Source organism: Lutra lutra, chromosome 2 (assembly GCF_902655055.1).
Source record: "Lutra lutra chromosome 2, mLutLut1.2, whole genome shotgun sequence".
Lineage (NCBI taxonomy): Eukaryota > Metazoa > Chordata > Mammalia > Carnivora > Mustelidae > Lutra > Lutra lutra.
In genome coordinates, this window is record NC_062279.1 from 176,834,663 (window position 1) to 176,853,508 (window position 18,846).

The 18,846-nt window shown below is 36.4% G+C and overlaps 1 protein-coding gene across 1 annotated transcript in view; it reads left to right on the top strand.

Moving 5' to 3' along the window:
• Positions 1–18,846, top strand: part of SLC30A9 (solute carrier family 30 member 9) — an 85,942-nt gene that overhangs the window by 64,536 nt on the left and 2,560 nt on the right. Inside the window, exons 14-17 of the mRNA XM_047719189.1 lie at positions 243–350; positions 3,209–3,374; positions 7,306–7,434; positions 9,834–9,947. Of these exons, the coding sequence (XP_047575145.1) occupies positions 243–350; positions 3,209–3,374; positions 7,306–7,339 (308 nt within the window). The 3' untranslated portion in view covers positions 7,340–7,434; positions 9,834–9,947. The remainder of the gene's footprint in view (positions 1–242; positions 351–3,208; positions 3,375–7,305; positions 7,435–9,833; positions 9,948–18,846) is intronic.

Here is an 18,846-nt window from a genome sequence, read left to right on the forward strand (position 1 = left end):
TTTTTCTATATATCTTTTTATAACCAGAGAAAGTAATTTGACTTTAAATTTCAGTTACTGTCAACATTAAAACCAATAAATTATGTTTACATTGAACAGGGTTTTTGAAATCAGGATCTCATACATTTTTTAATCTTAATTTTTATCTCAGTTTTAGATAGATACTTAATAAAATGTTACATGATAGGATCAAATTAGGATTTCAGAAAGTTTCTTTTCTTGTCTCTACCCCAATGATTAAGTAATGGAAAGTCGTGATCCTAGTACAAATGTTATATTACTGGAGGATACTGCAGCGGTCTTGGGAGTGACCATAGCAGCTACGTGTATGGGCCTTACTTCTATAACAGGTAAATATTTCTTAAGTTACAGGTGATTTATTTGTACTACTTAAATAATTCTCTAATATGTGTGTATTTTCTTTTATATTGTTGAATAATTTTAAGCCAACAGATTGTTAAATGCTAATTCCACACTGACCCTCTATTTGTGTAAGACAGATAAGACGATAAAAGTCTTCAGATTTCTCTCTCAGAAATGTTCTTAGTTTGAAATAAAGAAGGCTGTTGTTAGAGCATTTCTCTAATGTGCTAAATCTTTGCCTTAATAAATTATGCAGCTACTCTGAGCCTAATAAGTATTGATAATATTTGGCCTAGTGACCTTGAAGGTTTATTAATATATGGGAGAGAACATTAATAAACCCTAAAATTGTAAATAAATATATATTGTAGCTCTTCTTCACTTGTCTTCCACTGTTAGTGCCAATAATAACTGCTGTCGTTTTCCTCTTTCCTGGACTCTAGTTGATTTTATCCTCATTTTGGTAGCTAGTTAATTTGCAGAACAGTTCAGTACAGGCCAGTGAGAAGACAGAGAAATCATTTTTATTTTCTAAAACAAAAGAACCATGTGGTATGAAAAGATTCCATTTCTGAGGATGGAACTCTCTTGGAATGGAGCTTCTTCCATGCTTATCCGTTTGTCTTTGCACATTTGAAGTAATTGTAGGTGATGAGCTTCCACAGTTCTGCGTGTTTCTTAAAATATCTGAAATATGAATGAGTCTTATTCATTTTGAATGTACATCTCAAGACTAAACCAGCGTTCTCTGATATTCACTGTGATCCAGAATATTTCTAAAAGTTCTGAGTGTTTTTCTGGTTGACCTTACCATTTTAGACATTTCTTAGACAGATTATCACCTAGCAAAATTTTAGGCTTAAGGAAAGTGTCACTTGATGAATAAGTCATCTATTAATAGATTATTTTCCTTTGGATAATAATAAAAGTAGTCAAATCAAACTTACATAATTTTTTGTTTTGAGAGTTTTACATTGTTTTAATTCATTGTTAAATTCATTTAAATTAAATAACATGCCAAGAAATAAATATTTTCCAACTAATATTTCTGTTTTCTGTAGGATTATTTATACATGTATATTTTTAAATAATAATTAGGGAAATTTGGATTTTTAAAGAATAGTATTTGATTTTGAACTCTGTAATTACAAGCCTCCTAGTGGATTATATTTTACAAATGGATCATTTTTTTTCTTTTTTAAAAAATTTTTTATTTTTTATTAACATATAATCTATTATTAGCCCCAGGAGTGCAGATCTGTGAATCGCCAGGTTTACACACTTCACAGCACTCACCATAGCACATACCCTCCCCAATGTCCATCACCCAACCACTCTCTCCCTCCCTTCCTCCCTTCGGCAACCCTCAGTTTGTTTGGTGAGATTAAGAGTCTCTTATGGTTTGTCTCCCTCCAGATCCCATCTTGTTTCCTTTTTTCCCTCCCTACCCGCCAAACCCCCAATGTTGCCTCTCATATTCCTCATATCTGAGAGATCATATGATAATTGTCTTTCTCTGATTGACTTATTTTGCTCAGCATAATACCCTCTAGTCAAATGGATCATTTTTAATACCTTAGCACAGATTAGTCATTTTACTTTTTCAGTGTTATATTCTGACTAAGTGTTAGTAAAACTAGTATGTAAATTGATTTCTTTTTTTAGTAAAATGTATGTTTTATCAGGCATTAAGAGAGTTAAATTTAGGGTTGGGAGAGAGGGGTGGGGTTATGGACATTGGGGAGGGTATGTGCTATGGTGAGTGCTGTGAAGTGTGTAAACCTGGCGATTCACAGACCTGTACCCCTGGGGATAAAAATATATCTTTATAAAAAATAAAAAAATAAAAAAAATTAAAAGGCAGACAAAGGAATGGGAGGAAAAAAAAACAAATTAGAATAAAGAGGCTGAACAAAGACAAAAGTAAAAAAAAAGAGTTAAATTTAGTACTGATATTTCTTTGGGATTAAAAAGACTTAATTATAAAAGCCTTGTATCTAAAGTTTATTATAAAAATTTAAAATATATTTATGGATGTCTGTTTTGTAAATACTAACCCGCACATTCATAGATAATAAATCAACTCTTCTCATTGGTTCTGGGAGAGAATTAAGACCTAACAACGTAAGGCAAAGTTTAGAATCACCTGGAGGGCTTGGGAAGACAAAGAATGTTGGTCCCAACTCTGGACTTTCTGATTCAGAAAGTCTTAGGTGGGGCCTAAGAACTTCATTTTTAGCAAGTTCTCAAGCGACACTGCTGCAGCTGCTGGTAAAGAGCTGTACTTTGAGAACCACTGCTCTGTTACCTGTAGCATGTGATGAATTAACTTCTCCCCTTTGCATCTGGAATGCTACTAGCTATGTATCATCCTTGGATAAATGAAAAGAGAGATCCAGATCATTTTTTGTATGGCTTCATTCTCTCACAGACTCTTGAGAAGAATAAGAGACAAAAAGTGGTCATTTTTTTCAGCTGTTGATCTCACAGTGTTGTCAGCGTGGGACAGGAAAAGTGCTACTGATACATTAAAAAGAAATGGATTTTGTTATATTAGTAGTATGTATATGATGTCTCTAAAATGCTCTGAAGCCTCACTCATGTAATGACCATATGCAAGAATTAGATCTTGAATAATTAAACCACATAATACTCCTGTGTATTATGAAGCGTATTTGTAACATCCCCATTTTGTAGTATAGTAAACTTATTAGGAGAAAGTCATTAAAGGAATTAGGAATGTATCTTAGGTCCTTTGTTTTACTAATTCTGGTTCTTTACTGACTAAAGCTGATTGAAACAATAGAAAATGTGAATTTACTGACTTCTCCTATGCTTTATTTAGGTAATCCTCTGTATGACAGCCTAGGTTCTTTGGGTGTGGGCACGTTATTAGGCATGGTCTCAGCATTCCTGATCTACACCAACACGGAAGCTCTCTTAGGGCGATCCATCCAGCCAGAACAAGTACAACGGCTTACTGAACTCCTGGAGAACGACCCATCAGTAAGGTCAGCTTATTCCAGTGATGCTGCTAAGGTTTCCAAAACATACTAAGAAATAGAAATGCTTGGTTTTTAAATACTTCCGGAAGAGTTTGTGTCTCCCTAACTTTTAGATAAAACTTTGTAATCTATGACTTTTCAGACTTGTAACCTTAAAAGAAAATAAGTGAAAACATTTAGGAAACTCCCTGTTTCTTTTAAATTCTGTATATCTTTAACTTTTTTTTTTTTTATTAAAAGATTTTATTTATTTATTTGACAGAAATCACAAGTAGGCAGAGAGGCAGGCAGAGAGAGAGGAGGAAGCAGGCTCCCTGCTGAGCAGAAAGCCCGATGTGGAGCTTGAACCCAGGACCTGGGATCATGACCTGAGCCGAAGGCAGCGGCTTAACCCACTGAGCCACCCAGGCGCCCCTGTATATCTTTAACTTTTAAAATAAGGAACAGTTAGATGATGTAGTGGGAACAGAAGTTTGCAAGCGATTGTCTCCTTAATGTCTCCACTGATGTGGAGCCTTTGTATTTACTCTTGCCTCGTATTTGTATTATAATTACAAATTGCTATCTTAAATTTAAGAAGATTTTTATTCAACGAGGAGGTGATTACCAAATGAATATAAGTTATACTCCTTTTGAAAATAGACGTTTTGTTTTAGCTCATTTTACAGGTTTTTCCTTACAATCTTTATCTTTTAAATGATGTAAAAATGAAGAACTGAAGGAACATCTGGCTGGCTTAGTCAGTAGAGCATGCAGCTCTCGATCTCAGAGTCGTAGGTTCCAGCCCCACGTTGGGGGTTAAAAAAAAAAAAAAATGAAGAACTGAAGACTTAGGAGATAATCAGAATCAGAGTTCTAATTAGTACTTTATAGGAAATTCAAGTTTCAGAGTGACATGGAGGGAATAAACCTTTAAAATCCCAATTTTCTACTAGCTACATATGTGTTAAACTTTAAAAGAATGTATTTTTCTTCTGTGTTATAACCAGATTTTTTTTTTTAAGATTGTTTATCTGAGAGAGAGAAAACACAAATTGGGGAGGGGCAGAAGGAAAGAATCTCAAGCAGACTCCCTTCTGAGCATAGAGCCCAGACACGGGGCTTGATCCCACAACCATGAGATCATGACTTGAACACCTAACGACTTGAGCCACCCAAGCACCCCTTACAACCAGAATCTCTAAATCTTTGAAGAATGACCTGTATATCCAAATCAGTAAAACAAATGAGTAAAATAATATTAGATTTATATTCTAAGCCCTATATTTTTAATCTGGAAAAGTAGTTACCTTGCTAGATTAGACTAGAAGTTGAGTATTCTTAGAATTAGTATTAGGCTTAGTACTTGATTAATCCATGTTAATATCCTTTTCCTTATAACATCTTTGATTTTGGTATCAAGGTAATACATTAGAGAATGAGTTGGTTTTTTGTTTGTTTGTTTGTTTGTTTTAAGATTTTATTTATTTATTTGACAGACAGATCACAAGTAGGCAGAGAGGCAGGCAGAGAGAGAGAGAGAGAGGAGGAAGCAGGTTCCCCACTAAGCAGAGAGCCCCATGTGGGGCTCAATCCCAGGACCCTGGGATCATGACCTGAGCTGAAGTTAGAGGCTTTAACCCACTGAGCCACCCAGGCGCCCCTAGAGAATGAGTTGGGAAGTGTTCTCTCCTCTAATATTTTTTTTTAGAAAAGTTTATGCAGAGTTGGTATTATTTCTTCTTTTAAAGTTTGGTACTAATCACCAGTGATACCATCTGGGCATGGGCTCTTCTATGTGGGTAGTTTTTTGATTACTTATTCTACCTGTTTACTTGTTACAGGTCCGATCAGATTGTCTGTTTTTTTCTCAAGTCAGTTTCAGTAGTTATTGTCTTTCTAGGAATTTGTGCATGAGTTCTTAATTATCTAATTTTTGGCATACAACCATTCATAATTTTCCTTTGTAAGCGTTTTATTTCTTAGGGTTGGTAGTAATGTCTCCTCTTTCATTTTTTTTTATTTTAAAGATTTTATTTATTTATTTGACAGAGATCACAAGTAGGCAGAGAGGCAGGCAGAGAGAGAAGGGGGAAGCAGGCTCCCCACTGAGCAGAGAGCCCAACACGGGGCTCGATCTCAGGTCCCCAAGATCATAACCTGAGCCGAAGGCAGAGGCTTAACCCACTGAGCCACCCAGGCGCCCCTTCTCTTTCATTTTTGATTCTAATAGTAATTTGGGTCTTCCTTTTTTTCTTGGCCAGTCTAGCTAAAGGCTTGTCAGTTTTGTTGACCTTTCCAGAGAACCAGCTTTTAATTTTATTTTCTGTTGTTTTCTCCATTTCATGAATTTCTGCTCTAATCTACATTATTTCCTTTCTTCTGCTTGCTTTAGTTTTGTTTGCTTTGTTTTCCAGTTTCTTAAGATGATAGTTTTAAGTTTGTCATTTGATATCTATCTTTTAAATATAGGCTTTTAGGGGTACCTGGGTGGTTCAGTGGGGTAAGCTTCTGCCTTCAGCTCAGGTCATGGTCTCAGGGTCCTGGGATCGAGCCCCGCATCGGGCTCTCTGCTCAGCAGGGAGCCTGCTTCCTCCTCTCTCTCTGCCTGCCTCTCTGCCTACTTGTGATCTCTCTCTCTGTCAAATAATAAATAAAATCATAAAAAACATAAAGGCTTTTACAGTTATGAATTCCCTTTGAGCATTATTTTACACTGTATTAGTCAAATAATGAAATTTGTAATATTTTGTTAGGATTGAGGTAGATATGCTTTTAAAAATGAAAAAAATTATATAGCTTCTTGCCTATCTGGACAAGTTTTGATTCATTGGTTATATATAACTTTATAAGTATTAAATCATTCGTACTTTAATCATTGATAAATATGCTTTTTTATTTCTGTCTAAAGAATTTTAGACTCACTATTTACTGATTTGCTCAGGATCACTCAGAAATTAGGGTCAAATGTTTTTTGAGTATTTGGAGTCTCATTTAGGCACGTTTTCCTATAGCTTTCTATATCCCCGGGATTCAGAGTGTTTTGTTATTTTATATATCCCATAAAGAAAAGATGTTAACAGTGGTTATCATAGAAAGAAAAGAATTTCTCAGCAGTTTTCTAAGGAAGATTCATTAGTGAGAGCTAGGGCCAAAAAGGATGAAAAGTAGTTAAAACACTAGAACATTTCTGGGAGGCATAGTAGTGTAATGGAGCACCGGGTTTGGGTGTCTGAAGATCTGGAGGTGAGTCCTGCCTCTGCTGTTAACTAGCTAAATTACCTTAGGCAAGTCACTTAGGCCCCTCTAGGACTGTTTTATAATCTGTAAGGTAAATTTATCTACTTCCCTGAATTCCATTCATTAAATGCCTGCCATGTAGTTGCTACCATATTAACATTGTGTGTATGTGTTGGCTCATTATTCCCATATCAGATCCATTAGGTAGTCATTACTAACCTCATTCTAATAGAGTACTTCACTATTGTATGAAGACTTCTAAAGAAGCTTTTAAGAAAAGGAATTATGAATCGGGCTCTCTGCTCAGCAGGGAGCCTGCCTCCTCCTCCTCTCTCTCTGCCTGCCTCTCTGCCTACTTGTGATCTGTCAAATAAATAAAAATCTTTAAAAAAAAAAAAAAAGAGAAAAGGAATTATGAGACAAAATTACAACATTGTAGAAAAGCAATTTAGAGTTTATTTTTTTAATCCACAAACTATGTAATTCATGTAAATACAGGCCATAGAATAATATTTTTTAAGTTTGTGTCTTTGTATGCATTACACAAAAATAGCTAACTGGACGTTTGGGAATTTATAGATGGCACTTAATGGTGAATATTCTGAAAGCCATCTTGGTCCATTTTTATCACTGATGGAAAAAATAAGAATTCTGTACTTGTGCCATTAAAATGTTATGTGTACATATATAAATTTGTATGCATTGTTATTCATTGCAGGGCAATTCATGACGTTAAAGCCACAGATCTGTGATTAGGGAAAGTAAGATTTAAGGCAGAAGTAGATTTTGATGGACGAGTTGTTACAAGATCGTATTTGGAAAAACAAGATTTTGACAAATGCTACAGGTAAGTTATGTATTTATTGTTTTCTTGTCAAGGTTAGAAAAATTACTTTTTAAGTAAATAAAATAAAACTTTTACAGGTCTTAAAGTTACTTCCGCTTTCAACTTCTTAGGGTTCCAAAATCGACAGCCGTTTTATTTGTTCTAGAGTGGGTGAGGAGAAAGCAGCGGAGCAAAGTACATTCAAGTGCTTGTCATGGGCTAGGCGTTTTAATATGTGTTCTCTAGTATACTCTCAACAAATCTGTGAGGTAAAGAAATAATACTCATTTTATATGTAGTCAAATTAAGACACAAGGATAAGTACTTGTCTAAAATTGCAGAGCCATAATATGGAGTCGATGTGAATGTAGAGCTCTGTGATTCTACAACCCATGCTTTTACATATAGAATTAAATTTAAAAGAGAATTGAGAGGATATATAATGAACAGTGCAAAGTTCACTATATATTACTACTTGCCTTTATCAAATCTCAACATTTTATTCTACTGTATTTGCTTAGGATCTTCAAAAAAGAAATGAATTGTTACAAAACAGGTGAAGACCTTGTTTTCCTCCTTCTAGATCTATTCTTCTTCCTCCATCCTAGAACTAAAAATTGTCTTGAATTTAGTAGTTATTTCCATTCAGTTTTTATACTTTTCAACAGATTTTCTTAGCACTATAAGTATATAGTAACATTTTGAATATTTCAAATTGATATAAATGGTATCATACCATCTGATTTCCTCTATAGTTTGTTTAACAGCATGGTTTTGAGGGGTGCCTGGATGGCTCAGTCTTTAAGCCTCTGCCTTTGGCTCAGGTCATGATCCCCAGCGTCCTGGGATCGAGCCCTGCGTCTGGCTCCCTGCTGGTCAGGAAGCCTCCTTCTCCCTTCCACTCCCCCCTCTTGTGTTCCCTCGCTCATTGTATCTCTCTGTGTCAAATAACTAAATCTTAAAAAAAAAAGAAAACATAACTCAGCATGGTTTTGAAATTCCTACATATTATTATATATGTATACACACAACACAACACACACACATCTAGTCATTTATTTTAATTGCTATATAATATTCTGTGGAATATAGTGCAATTTATTATCCAGTCTCCATTTGATGCATACTTATTCCACAATGGCATTCTCTTATGTTTTCTTGTTCAGACGTGTAAGAATTCCTTTAGGGTACTGTACAGCTAGATTTAAAATGGTTGGGCTAGACTTGGCGCATCTGGGCAGCTCAGTTGGTTAAATGTCAGCTCTTGATTTTGGCTCGGGTCTTCATCTCATGTTGGGCTCCGTGCTGGGTGTGCTTACTTAAAAACAAACAAAACAAACTTACTTTCATCTTCCCTAGATGGCAGATTATGCTCCAAAATTGTGTCAATTTAATTTCCACCATCAGTACAAAGTTTCTATTGTTTCACATTCTTACTAGATGCTAGTTATATTGACAGTTTTAAATTTTTGTCATTATGATAGATATGAACTGGTGATTTATATGTAATTCTAATTTCTGTCCCTCCCACGCCCCAGTATAACAGTGAGGTTAGTAAACTTTTAATTTATTGACCATTGGGATTGTCCTATACTGCTTGGTTTTTTAGTTAATTTCTTATTCTGACAAATTAATAAACATTTTATTTTTAATATGCTGCACACTGATCCTTCCTCACTGTGAAATGCAAATATCTTTTTTTGTTTTTTAAAGATTGTATTTATTTATTTGACAGAGAGATCACAAGTAGGCAGAGAGGCAGGCAGAGAGAGAGGAGGAAGCAGGCTCCCTGCTGACCAGAAAGCCCAATGGGGGGCTGGATCCCAGGACCCTAAGATCATGACCTGAGCCGAAGGCAGAGGCTTTAACCCACTGAGCCACCTAGGCGACCCGTGAAATGCAAATAACTTTTACTGTGTGATTAACCATTTCACTTTGTTATTGGACAGAAGGTTTAGTGTGTTTTTTAAATTTATAATCTTTTTCTTTAGGCTTTTAATTATCTTGCTTGAGAAATACTTCCTTATTCCAATATCATAAAAATATTCTTTTTTCTTCTAAATGTTTTGTGGTTTGTTTTCTGCCCTTAGTTTTCGAATTTGCTTAGAATTATTTTTTTGTTTAATGATCTGAGGTAGAGGTTTAATCTTTTTTTCCTATAGAAAAAGAATTGCCCTTGCACTGTTTATTGAAGAATAGTCTGTTCTTTTCCCACTAATTTTGTAATGTTATCTTTGTGAAGTATTATACTTAATTTTTTGATGAATTAAATTTTTTTGGAACTAGGTGGTTCATCACCTTCAGCGTGAAAGTTTTTTGCTAAATTTAATGGTGTTTGTTACAATTTTTTAAAGAACTCATCGGTATACTAATACGATTTTTTAAAAAGTTATTTTGTTTTCCTGTTGTTTTCTTTATAGGAAATTCAAGAAGTGAAAACTCCTGAAGAACTAGAGACCTTTATGCTTAAACATGGAGAAAACATTATTGATACTTTAGGAGCTGAAGTAGATAGACTGGAGAAAGAGCTAAAAGTAAGATGTAATCATAATAATCATAATGCTGACCCTTAAGTACTTACTCTGTGTCAGAACACTGTGCTGATTGTATCATATGTGTACTTCTCTCAGTAACCTCATGGTTTGTGACTGAACAAGAAAAATCACTGGGTTCAAAGAAATTGGGTAATTTACTCAAGAAAGTAGGGAATTGGACATTTGTTGGTCAGTTCCAGATTCTGTACTTTCAACCACTATTTGATAATGCCTGCTTAGTTTCTAAAATAGCTAAAGGTTTTGTGTTTGTTCTGAAATAAAAAGCATTTTGAAAGTTTCTAGAGGGGACGCCTGGGTGGCTCAGTTGGTTAAGTGGCTGCCTTCGGCTCAGGTCATGATCCCAGCGTCCTGGAATCGAGTCCCACATCGGGCTCCTTGCTCGGCGGGGAGCCTGCTTCTCCCTCTGCCTCTGCCTACCACTCTGTCTACCTTTGCTCACGCTCTCTCTCTCTAACAAATAAAATAAATAAAATCTTTTAAAAAAAAAGAAAGAAAGAAAGTTTCTAGAGAAAGGTGAAATGGAAACTAGATTCTCTTCAAAAGTTTGAAAAAACAGAATGTGACCTTGAATATCCACAATCTTCCTTTTACTCCATCTGTCATTATTTTATATTTTCTTTTTGCTTCTGTTCAGTTGGAGATCATTACAACCTATTGGTTTTTTTACTGAAATATTACCTGATAAGACTATCTTTAAAAATCTCAGTATTCTCAAATTGTCATTTATTGACTCTTGAGTTCAAGTTATTGGAAAAATAAAACTTATAAATGATCTTTAACATACATAGCTTGTTGAAGGCAGTGCATTTTCTTCAGCTGCTGTTGACCATTCTTCAGTTTTGTTAAACACTGACGGCAAATAACAAAAATTGAAGGGTATCATTTCTGTCACTACTTACTATTTTTTTTCTTTTAGACTCTAGTTACCAGAGTAGTAGAAGCACTTCAAATAATATGATTGTGTTTATGTTAATATTATAGTTCATAACATGATTTTCAAGTTTGTAGATGAGCAGTTCTCAAATATTTTCATCTTTAAGATTCTTTATATTCTTAAAAATTATTCAGGACCCAAAGAGCTTTTATTGATTTGAATTAATATTTATTGATATTTATTAAATCATAAATTAAAATTGAGAGCTCTAAAAATATTCATTTAAAAAACCATAATAAACTGGGGCGCCTGGGCGGCTTACTGGGTTAAAGCCTCTGCCTTTAGCTCAGGTCATAATCCCAGGGTCCTGGGATCCAGCCCCACATCCGGCTCTCTGCTCAGCAGGGAGCCTGTTTCCTCCTCTCTCTCTGCCTACTTGTGATCTCTGTCAAATAAATAAATCTTAAAAAAAACTATAATAAACTATTACATGCTAATATAAATAACATTTTAATGAAAAGTAACTATATTTTCCAAAATGAAAAAAATAGTGAGAAGAGTGGTATTGTTAAACATTTAAAAAAAAAAAAATCTAAGACAGCTAGATTCCCTGTATCTGCTTCTGTATTCATTCTGTTGATGTACATTGTTATGGTTGAAGAATAAGAAGAAAAGGGAAAAGGGAAGAATCTTTAAAAGTATTCTTAATGTGTTTTCAGATAATTGTGATATTCTTTTTGGATATGATACCAATACCTGACAACTCTTGGCCTCTTGAAGCTTAGTTGCAATGTGGAATCTGAAACTGTATCAGAGAACTTTTCACGTACTATTTGTGAAGTTAGGGGGCACAGTCCACAAGATTACCCTAATTTCTGATACCAGTTGCAAATTTCAAGGGGTTCCTCATATCACCCTCAGGTTTGATAATTCATGAAAAGGACACAAAACTTACTGAATGCTTTTTTAAATTTTTTTTTTAAGATTATTTATTTGAGAGAAGGAGAGAGAGCATGGCCAGGAGAGGGAAAGAGAATCCCAAGCAGACTCTACACTGAGTGGGGAGCCCAACTCAAAGCTTGATCTCAACACCCTCAGGTCATGACCTGAACTGAAACAAGAATTGAGTGCTTAACTGACTGTACCACCCAGACACCCCCACTGAATGCCTTTAGACTCATGGTTATGATTTATTACAGTGAAAGGACACAGATTAAAACTAGCCAAGGGAAGAGATACATAAGACAGCGTTCTAAACACAGAGTTTCAGTTGTCTTCTCCCCATGGTGTCATGGACAGTGTTATTTTCTGACAATGATGTGTGACAGTTTGCACAGAGTATTGTTAACCAGGGAAGCTTAACTGAGCCTTGGTGTCCAGAGATTTTATTGGGGCTCCTTTGTTGACTGCTTGGCTGGTCAACCTTTCATCTCTAGCCACTCCAAGGAAAAGCCCACACTTTTTGTCTCCAGTCCCTTGTGGATATAGAACATATACTGTGTGGCCAAAGATAAAGACAGAATTAATCAGGACATTCCAAGGGCCTAGAGATCACTTCCCATAGCCAAGGGCCAAAGCCAGAATTCTCTCTAGGTATGATTAATTATCTGCTATACACTATTACTTTAAAATCCATTAGTCTGTCTCTGTACTTTGAATCTTTTAACCCATGCATGATTCTGGAATGTTATGAATTGGCCAGTTAGAAATACTGATTCACTGAATTTATGCATATCTTTCAAATGGTGATACATTTCTAAGTATTGGGAAGCTGTCGGGGTTGTAGTGGTAAGATAGAGAAGTTTTTCAATATTCTGATTTTCATTAGAAACCTTGCATTTTACCATTAGCAACAAATATTATTGTTTTCCTTGAAGTAACAGATTTATTTTGTTCACTTTTAAAGAAGATCTCTGCCAAATACCCAAATTTGAATAACCATAGTATGTTAGTTTTTCTTTCAAGTAAAACTGGGTTTTAGATAAGCTCACCCTTTTTTTTTTTTTACAGTAGGCTCCATGTTCGGTGTGGGGCTTGAACTCTTAAACCCTGAAATCAGGAGTTACATACTCCACCAACTGAATCACCCAGGAGCCCCTAAACGGTGTTTAGATTAAAAAGCATCTCACTCAACCCATAATTCAAGCAATCACAGAAGCGCTTTTCCTTGTGACACTTCAGAAGCAGAGGGGCTTTGGAAACACTTTCCATTTTGTCATGGAATATCTTATTTATTTTTTAAAGATTGCATTTATTTGTTTGAGAACAAGAGTGCATGAGCGAGTGCAAGTGTGGGGAGGAGCAGAAGGGGAGGGAGAGGGAAAGAATCTCAAGCAGACTGTGCTGAATGCAGGGCCCGCAAAAGGCAGATCTCCCAACCCCAGAGTCACCACTTGCGCCTCTCCACCCAAGCTGAAACCACGTTGGTGGCTCAACCAACTGGGCCATCCAGGCGATGCTTCACAGACCATTTTTAAAAGTATACTCAAGGGTTGAGGTTTAATAAACCAATGTTTTTACTACTTCATGAAGGGCATTTTATTTACTTTTTCATTAAGGACATTTTGGCTTTTAGGTACTATTTATTTTAGAGAGAAAGAGAATGTGAGTGAGGGGAGGGGCAGAGGGAGAGAGGGAGAAGGAATCCCAAGCAGACTCTGTGCTGAGTGCGGAGTCCGACTGGGAGCTCAGTCCCAGGACCCTTAGATCATGACCTGAGCCAAAATCAAGAGTCAGATGCTTAACCAACTGAGCCACCCAGGCACCCTGATCATGAAGGACATTCTAAAGTGAAACTGGCTTTTTTTTTTTTTTTTTCAAATTACGTGTCTGACAATAAAGAAGCACAGTGACTGTCTGTCTGGTTTGGTGCCAGTTGCCTTAAATTGTGCAAAGATGCCATCAGATTTATCTGCCATTGCTTTGATATGTCATCAGAGGAAATACCAGCATAGTTTATTATTATTTATTTGAAGGAGAATGAGTGAGAGAGAGCATGAGAGAGGAGAAGGTCAGAGGGAGCAGCAGACTCCCCAGGGAGCTGTGAGCCCGATGTGGGACTCGATCCTGGAAGTCCGGGATCATGACCTGAGCCGAAGGCAGTTGCTCAACCAACTGAGCCACCCAGGTGCCCAATACCAGCATAGTAAAGGCAAATAACATCAGTGGTTATTATGAAAATAGTTTTTTCCTTGGAATCCCCCTTGACAAAGTTTCAGGGGCTCCTCAGTGGCTCAGCTGGTTAAGCGACCAACTCTTGATTTCTGCTCAGGGTGGTGAGATTGAGCTCCGGGTCCCAGTCAGCATCCAGGCTCTGCACTTAGTGTGGAGTCTGCCTGAGATTCCTTCTCCCTCTCCCTCTGCCCTTCCCCCTGCTCGTGCACGCACACACTCTCAATAAAACAAACAGACAAACAAACAAATATCTTTAAAAGAAAGAAAAGGTTTCAGGATCTTTGGGCCATACTTTGAAAAATCACTTTTCTAAATATAATACCAGGTGATTATTTTTGTGCAGGGTGACATGAGAATAAATAATCTTTGCTTTTCCCATTCTGTTTATTTCCCTGACATGGATAAAATAATGGACTTTTCAACTAAATCTTTATTTTATCTTTACTCTTTAATAGGAACAATAAGTCAGAAACCAGGTTTGAGTTAACAAATTGGTCATTCTTGTATTTACTTTTATCACAATCAGGTAAATTTATTATTTTTGTCTAGCTAACTGTGTGCTTTAATTAGAAGCTATTAAATCTTTAAGAGACTAAACTAATCCGTACGTGTTTTTGAAATCTAAATCTCTCAAACCAGGAAACAAAGTTAACTTATACCTTTAAATTGAAAACCTCTCTGACTAAGGTAATAAGGTATAATTTATCTTTTTTTTTTTATTAAAGATTTTTTTTTTAATTTATTTATTTGTCAGAGAGAGAGGGAGAGAGAGCAAGCACAGGCAGACAGAATGGCAGGCAGAGGCAGAGGGAGAAGCAGGCTCCCCGCCAAGCAAGGAGCCTGATGTGGGACTCGATCCCAGGACGCTGGGATCATGACCTGAGCCGAAGGCAGCTGCTTAACCAACTGAGCCACCCAGGCGTCCCGTAATTTATCTTTTTTTAAAAAGATATTATTTGGGGCACCTGGTTGGCTCAGTGGGTTAAAGCCTCTGCCTTCAGCTCAGGTCATGTGGGATCGAGCCTCTTATCGGGCTCTCTGCTCAGCGGGGAGCCTGTTTCCTTCTCTCTGCCTGCCTGCCTCTCTGCCTACTTGTGATCTCTGTCAAAAAAATAAATAAATAAAAATAAAAAGATATTATTTATTTATTTGTCAGAGAGTGAGAGAGAGGGCAAGAGAGAGAGAGCATGAGCAGTGGGGAGAAGGATAGAGGGAAAAGCAGGCTCTCCACTGAGCAGGGAGCCTGATGTGGGGCTCGATCCCAGGACCTTGGGATCATGACCTGAGCTGAAGGCACATGCTTAACCAACTAAGCCACCCAGGTCTCCCTAATTTATCTTAAAGGAAAGTTCTTCATAGTTGAGGCACCAAACCAACAGAGTGCATGAATTTAATTCTTGTTTCTTGTTAGGAAAAATAGCTGATTTTCTTTTGAAAACTAAAACTTTGGCATATTTCTTTCTTTTTAGTATCTAAGCTTGGTTGCCTTCTAGGTTTAAATTTAATAATTATTCAATTATTTTGGAAGATCACCCTCAGTGATAAAATTTAGCAGTATGGCCATCTCTTTTGAGTAATGCCATCGATCTCATTATTAGAATGGATGGTATTTTTGGCATAAAATCTATAGCTTGGGTAGTTCTATATAAAAACATGAAAAATAATAGAAGCTAATTTATAAAGTCCCATATTATAAATATGAAATATATTTTGTTTTTATTTTGAAGTTCTTTGAACTGCTCATTTAAATTTTTTTTGTTCTACCTCTATGTCAGTCTGTGGCTAGACCCTTCTCCTATCCCTCCATGAAGTTTTTTGTGTTTGGGAGGCAACACTTCTGTTGGGAATTAATTTAGTGGGAAGATGCCATAGTATTTGCAAATTCCTAATAAGTAGTATTCCAGTTAAATGTTCTGCTCTTTAGTCCATCTTTTGCTTCTTGAATTGCATGCTCCTATAGCATTTTCTTGAGTCTGCAGCATTGCAAAATAAATTACACATTGTGGTTTTCATCTCTCCATAGCGAGTTTTGAAATAAATTTGTGGTATGTAAAATGTTCAAGTTGGATACTGGCTAGGACATAATAAATCGATAAATATTTGTTAAGGGATGCCTGGGTAATACAGTCCGTTGGGCATCTGACTTTTGGTGGCTCAAATCATGATCTCGGGGACGTGGGATCGAGCCTCACATCAGGCTTTGATGTGAGACGGAGAGATTCTCTCTCCTTTCCCTCTGCCCCTCCTGCTCATGCTCTCTCTCTCAAATAAATAAATAAATCTTTTTAAAAATTTAAGTATTGAAAAAATGAATGAAAATTGTAAGTTGAACACCACTTATTGATTTTCATTTCCATTTAACAAAATTTATTCAGTTTCTGCTATGCACATGATCTCTTTTTAGTCACTAAATATTAAAATTTAAGGACATTCTCTTTTTCATTCATTCAGCAAATATATTGTATGTTTCTTCTTTGTATTTGGCACATTAAATTTTAGGAATTTGATAGTTTTCTCTCTAAAAACTTGATTTTAAAACAGACTACATCAGCTTTTTACTTTGTCTTGAGATTAAATTTTTATTGGTACACATTTGTTACATAGTGTTTTTTTAGATAGAATATTTTCAAAATTTCCATTAATAGCTAAACTTTTTCAAGTGATGGTTAGGGAGGACTGGGAAGGGGATGGACTGGGATGGTTAGGGAGGACTGGGAAGGGAAAATAAAATTGAGTTTCATTTCTGTTTGAGGAAATCTTTTTTGTTCTTTAATGAGTTTAGGGAATTCTAGATAGAGCAAGTGGTTTAAGGTAAAGAGAGCATTGAGAACAAAAGGGTACACCTATGTCTGGGGTGGGCCTGGCCATTCTTGCATTAAGATCCAAGAGGAAAGAACCTTCAAGGATAGTTGAACAAAACTAGTTAGAAGAAAAATCTCAGTGCACACTCAGTAGAATGCTCTAACTGGAGCTCAATTCCAGTATTACGTCAGATTTTTGTCTTTATACTCAAATTCCTTTAATATAGGTAATATGCAAATGTTCCTAGGATATTATTTTTTTTAAGTTAGGAGTTATTAATCCTGATTGATTGTCAGAATCCCTTAGAAGAGTTTTTCCTCCCATGTTGATTTATCTATCCATTTATTTAATATTTATTTATTTATTTAAGTAATCTCTCCATCTAACGTGGGGCTCGAATTCATGACCCCCAGATCAAGAGTCACACGCTCTCCCAACTGAGCCAGTCAGGCACCCCTATTTTTATAACTTTTATCAAATAACACGCAAAGTTTATAAAGTCAAACAACTGAAAAGCTTATAAACAGAAGTAAGTGTCACCTGCCTCACCATCCTCAATCCTTCGGCTCAGAGATAACCATGTCTAATATTTTTTTTATTTTGTACCATATTTCTATATGAAAGTCTTAAACTCCTCATGATTTAAACATTATTTATTTCCTCTTTGATAAATGTAAGTTATATAATTAGTTTTATACGTTCTCTCTGCTCTCCCTTTTCACAATGTCATTCTGTTACATCTTACTACATTTTTAATTACCCCACAGATTGAGTTAGGTGACCTTCCCTTTTGTACTCGTAAAATCCCAAGACCTTTACCTTGCTCTTTATTTTTTCTGCCTTGCTTTTCAAGTAGCAGTCTGTTAAAATTGCCTGCTTACCTACCTGCATTTCCTCACCAGACAAGTACCATTTGTTTCCTGTTCATTGTTACATACTTCAGTGCCTGGCACAGAGTAGGCCCGTGATAAAGATATTTTCTGTTGTTAGTGAATTGAAGTCCTTAAGCTAGCATTTAAGATTTTTCACAAGTTGGTTTCTGCTTGCCTTTCCCGCCTCCTTACTGATCCTACCCTCTCTGCAACTTTTTTTTTTTTTGAAGATTTTATTTATTTATTTGACAGACAGAGATCACAAGTAGGTAGAGAGGCAGGCAGAGAGAGGAGGGGAGGCAGGCTCCCTGCTGAGCAGAGAGCCCAATGCCAGACTCGATCCCAAGACCCTGGGATCATGACCTGAGCCAAAGGCAGAGGCTTTAACCCACTGAGCCACCCAGGCGCCCCTCGCTGCAACTTCTGTGGCTAACTGTACCATGCTGCCAGCGCATACTTCTCGGGCTCCCTGACTTTGCTGTCTGGTCCTCTTCATCATCTCTCTGGAAAACTCACTACTTCCAAGCCTTGTTTAGATATTACATCCTTAGTGAAGTCTTGCTGGACCTCACGAGTTAAAGTAATAGACCTGACATTTTTGTTCCCAGAGTTAGCATTATAGTACATTGTAATGCTTAGGAGCTTGGAGTCTGGAATCTATCCTGGCTTCATCATTCACTTCCAGCTCCTTAAGTTTGGGCAGGCTAGTTAATTTCTTCAGACTTCTGTTTTCCCACATGGAAATGGAAACGATTGAGTTAGTAGAGGGCTTGAGAACACACACATGCATGTGAAGCCCCTTCCTTAGCACAGTACTTGGCCAAACAAAAGTAACTGCCCCTCGTGTTAACTGTCATTATTGTTAATGCTAATGCGCTGACTCGTAGATGGTTATTGATATACTTGGCTCCCTGGCTAAACTGAGTCTCTCAAGGTCAGGAACAGGCTTATTTAATGATCATAGCTCCACTTTCTAGCACAGTGCATGGCCCAAAACTATATGGCTTATTGCTAACATATATAGAATAAGTGAATTTTTTTTCTTTCTGATTATTTCTTCTTATCATTATTATTGTCTTCCAGTGATTTTTCTTTTTACCCCAAATGAGTATATTGCGGAAGTTTTGCAATGTTTGGCACATATGAGATTTTTAAT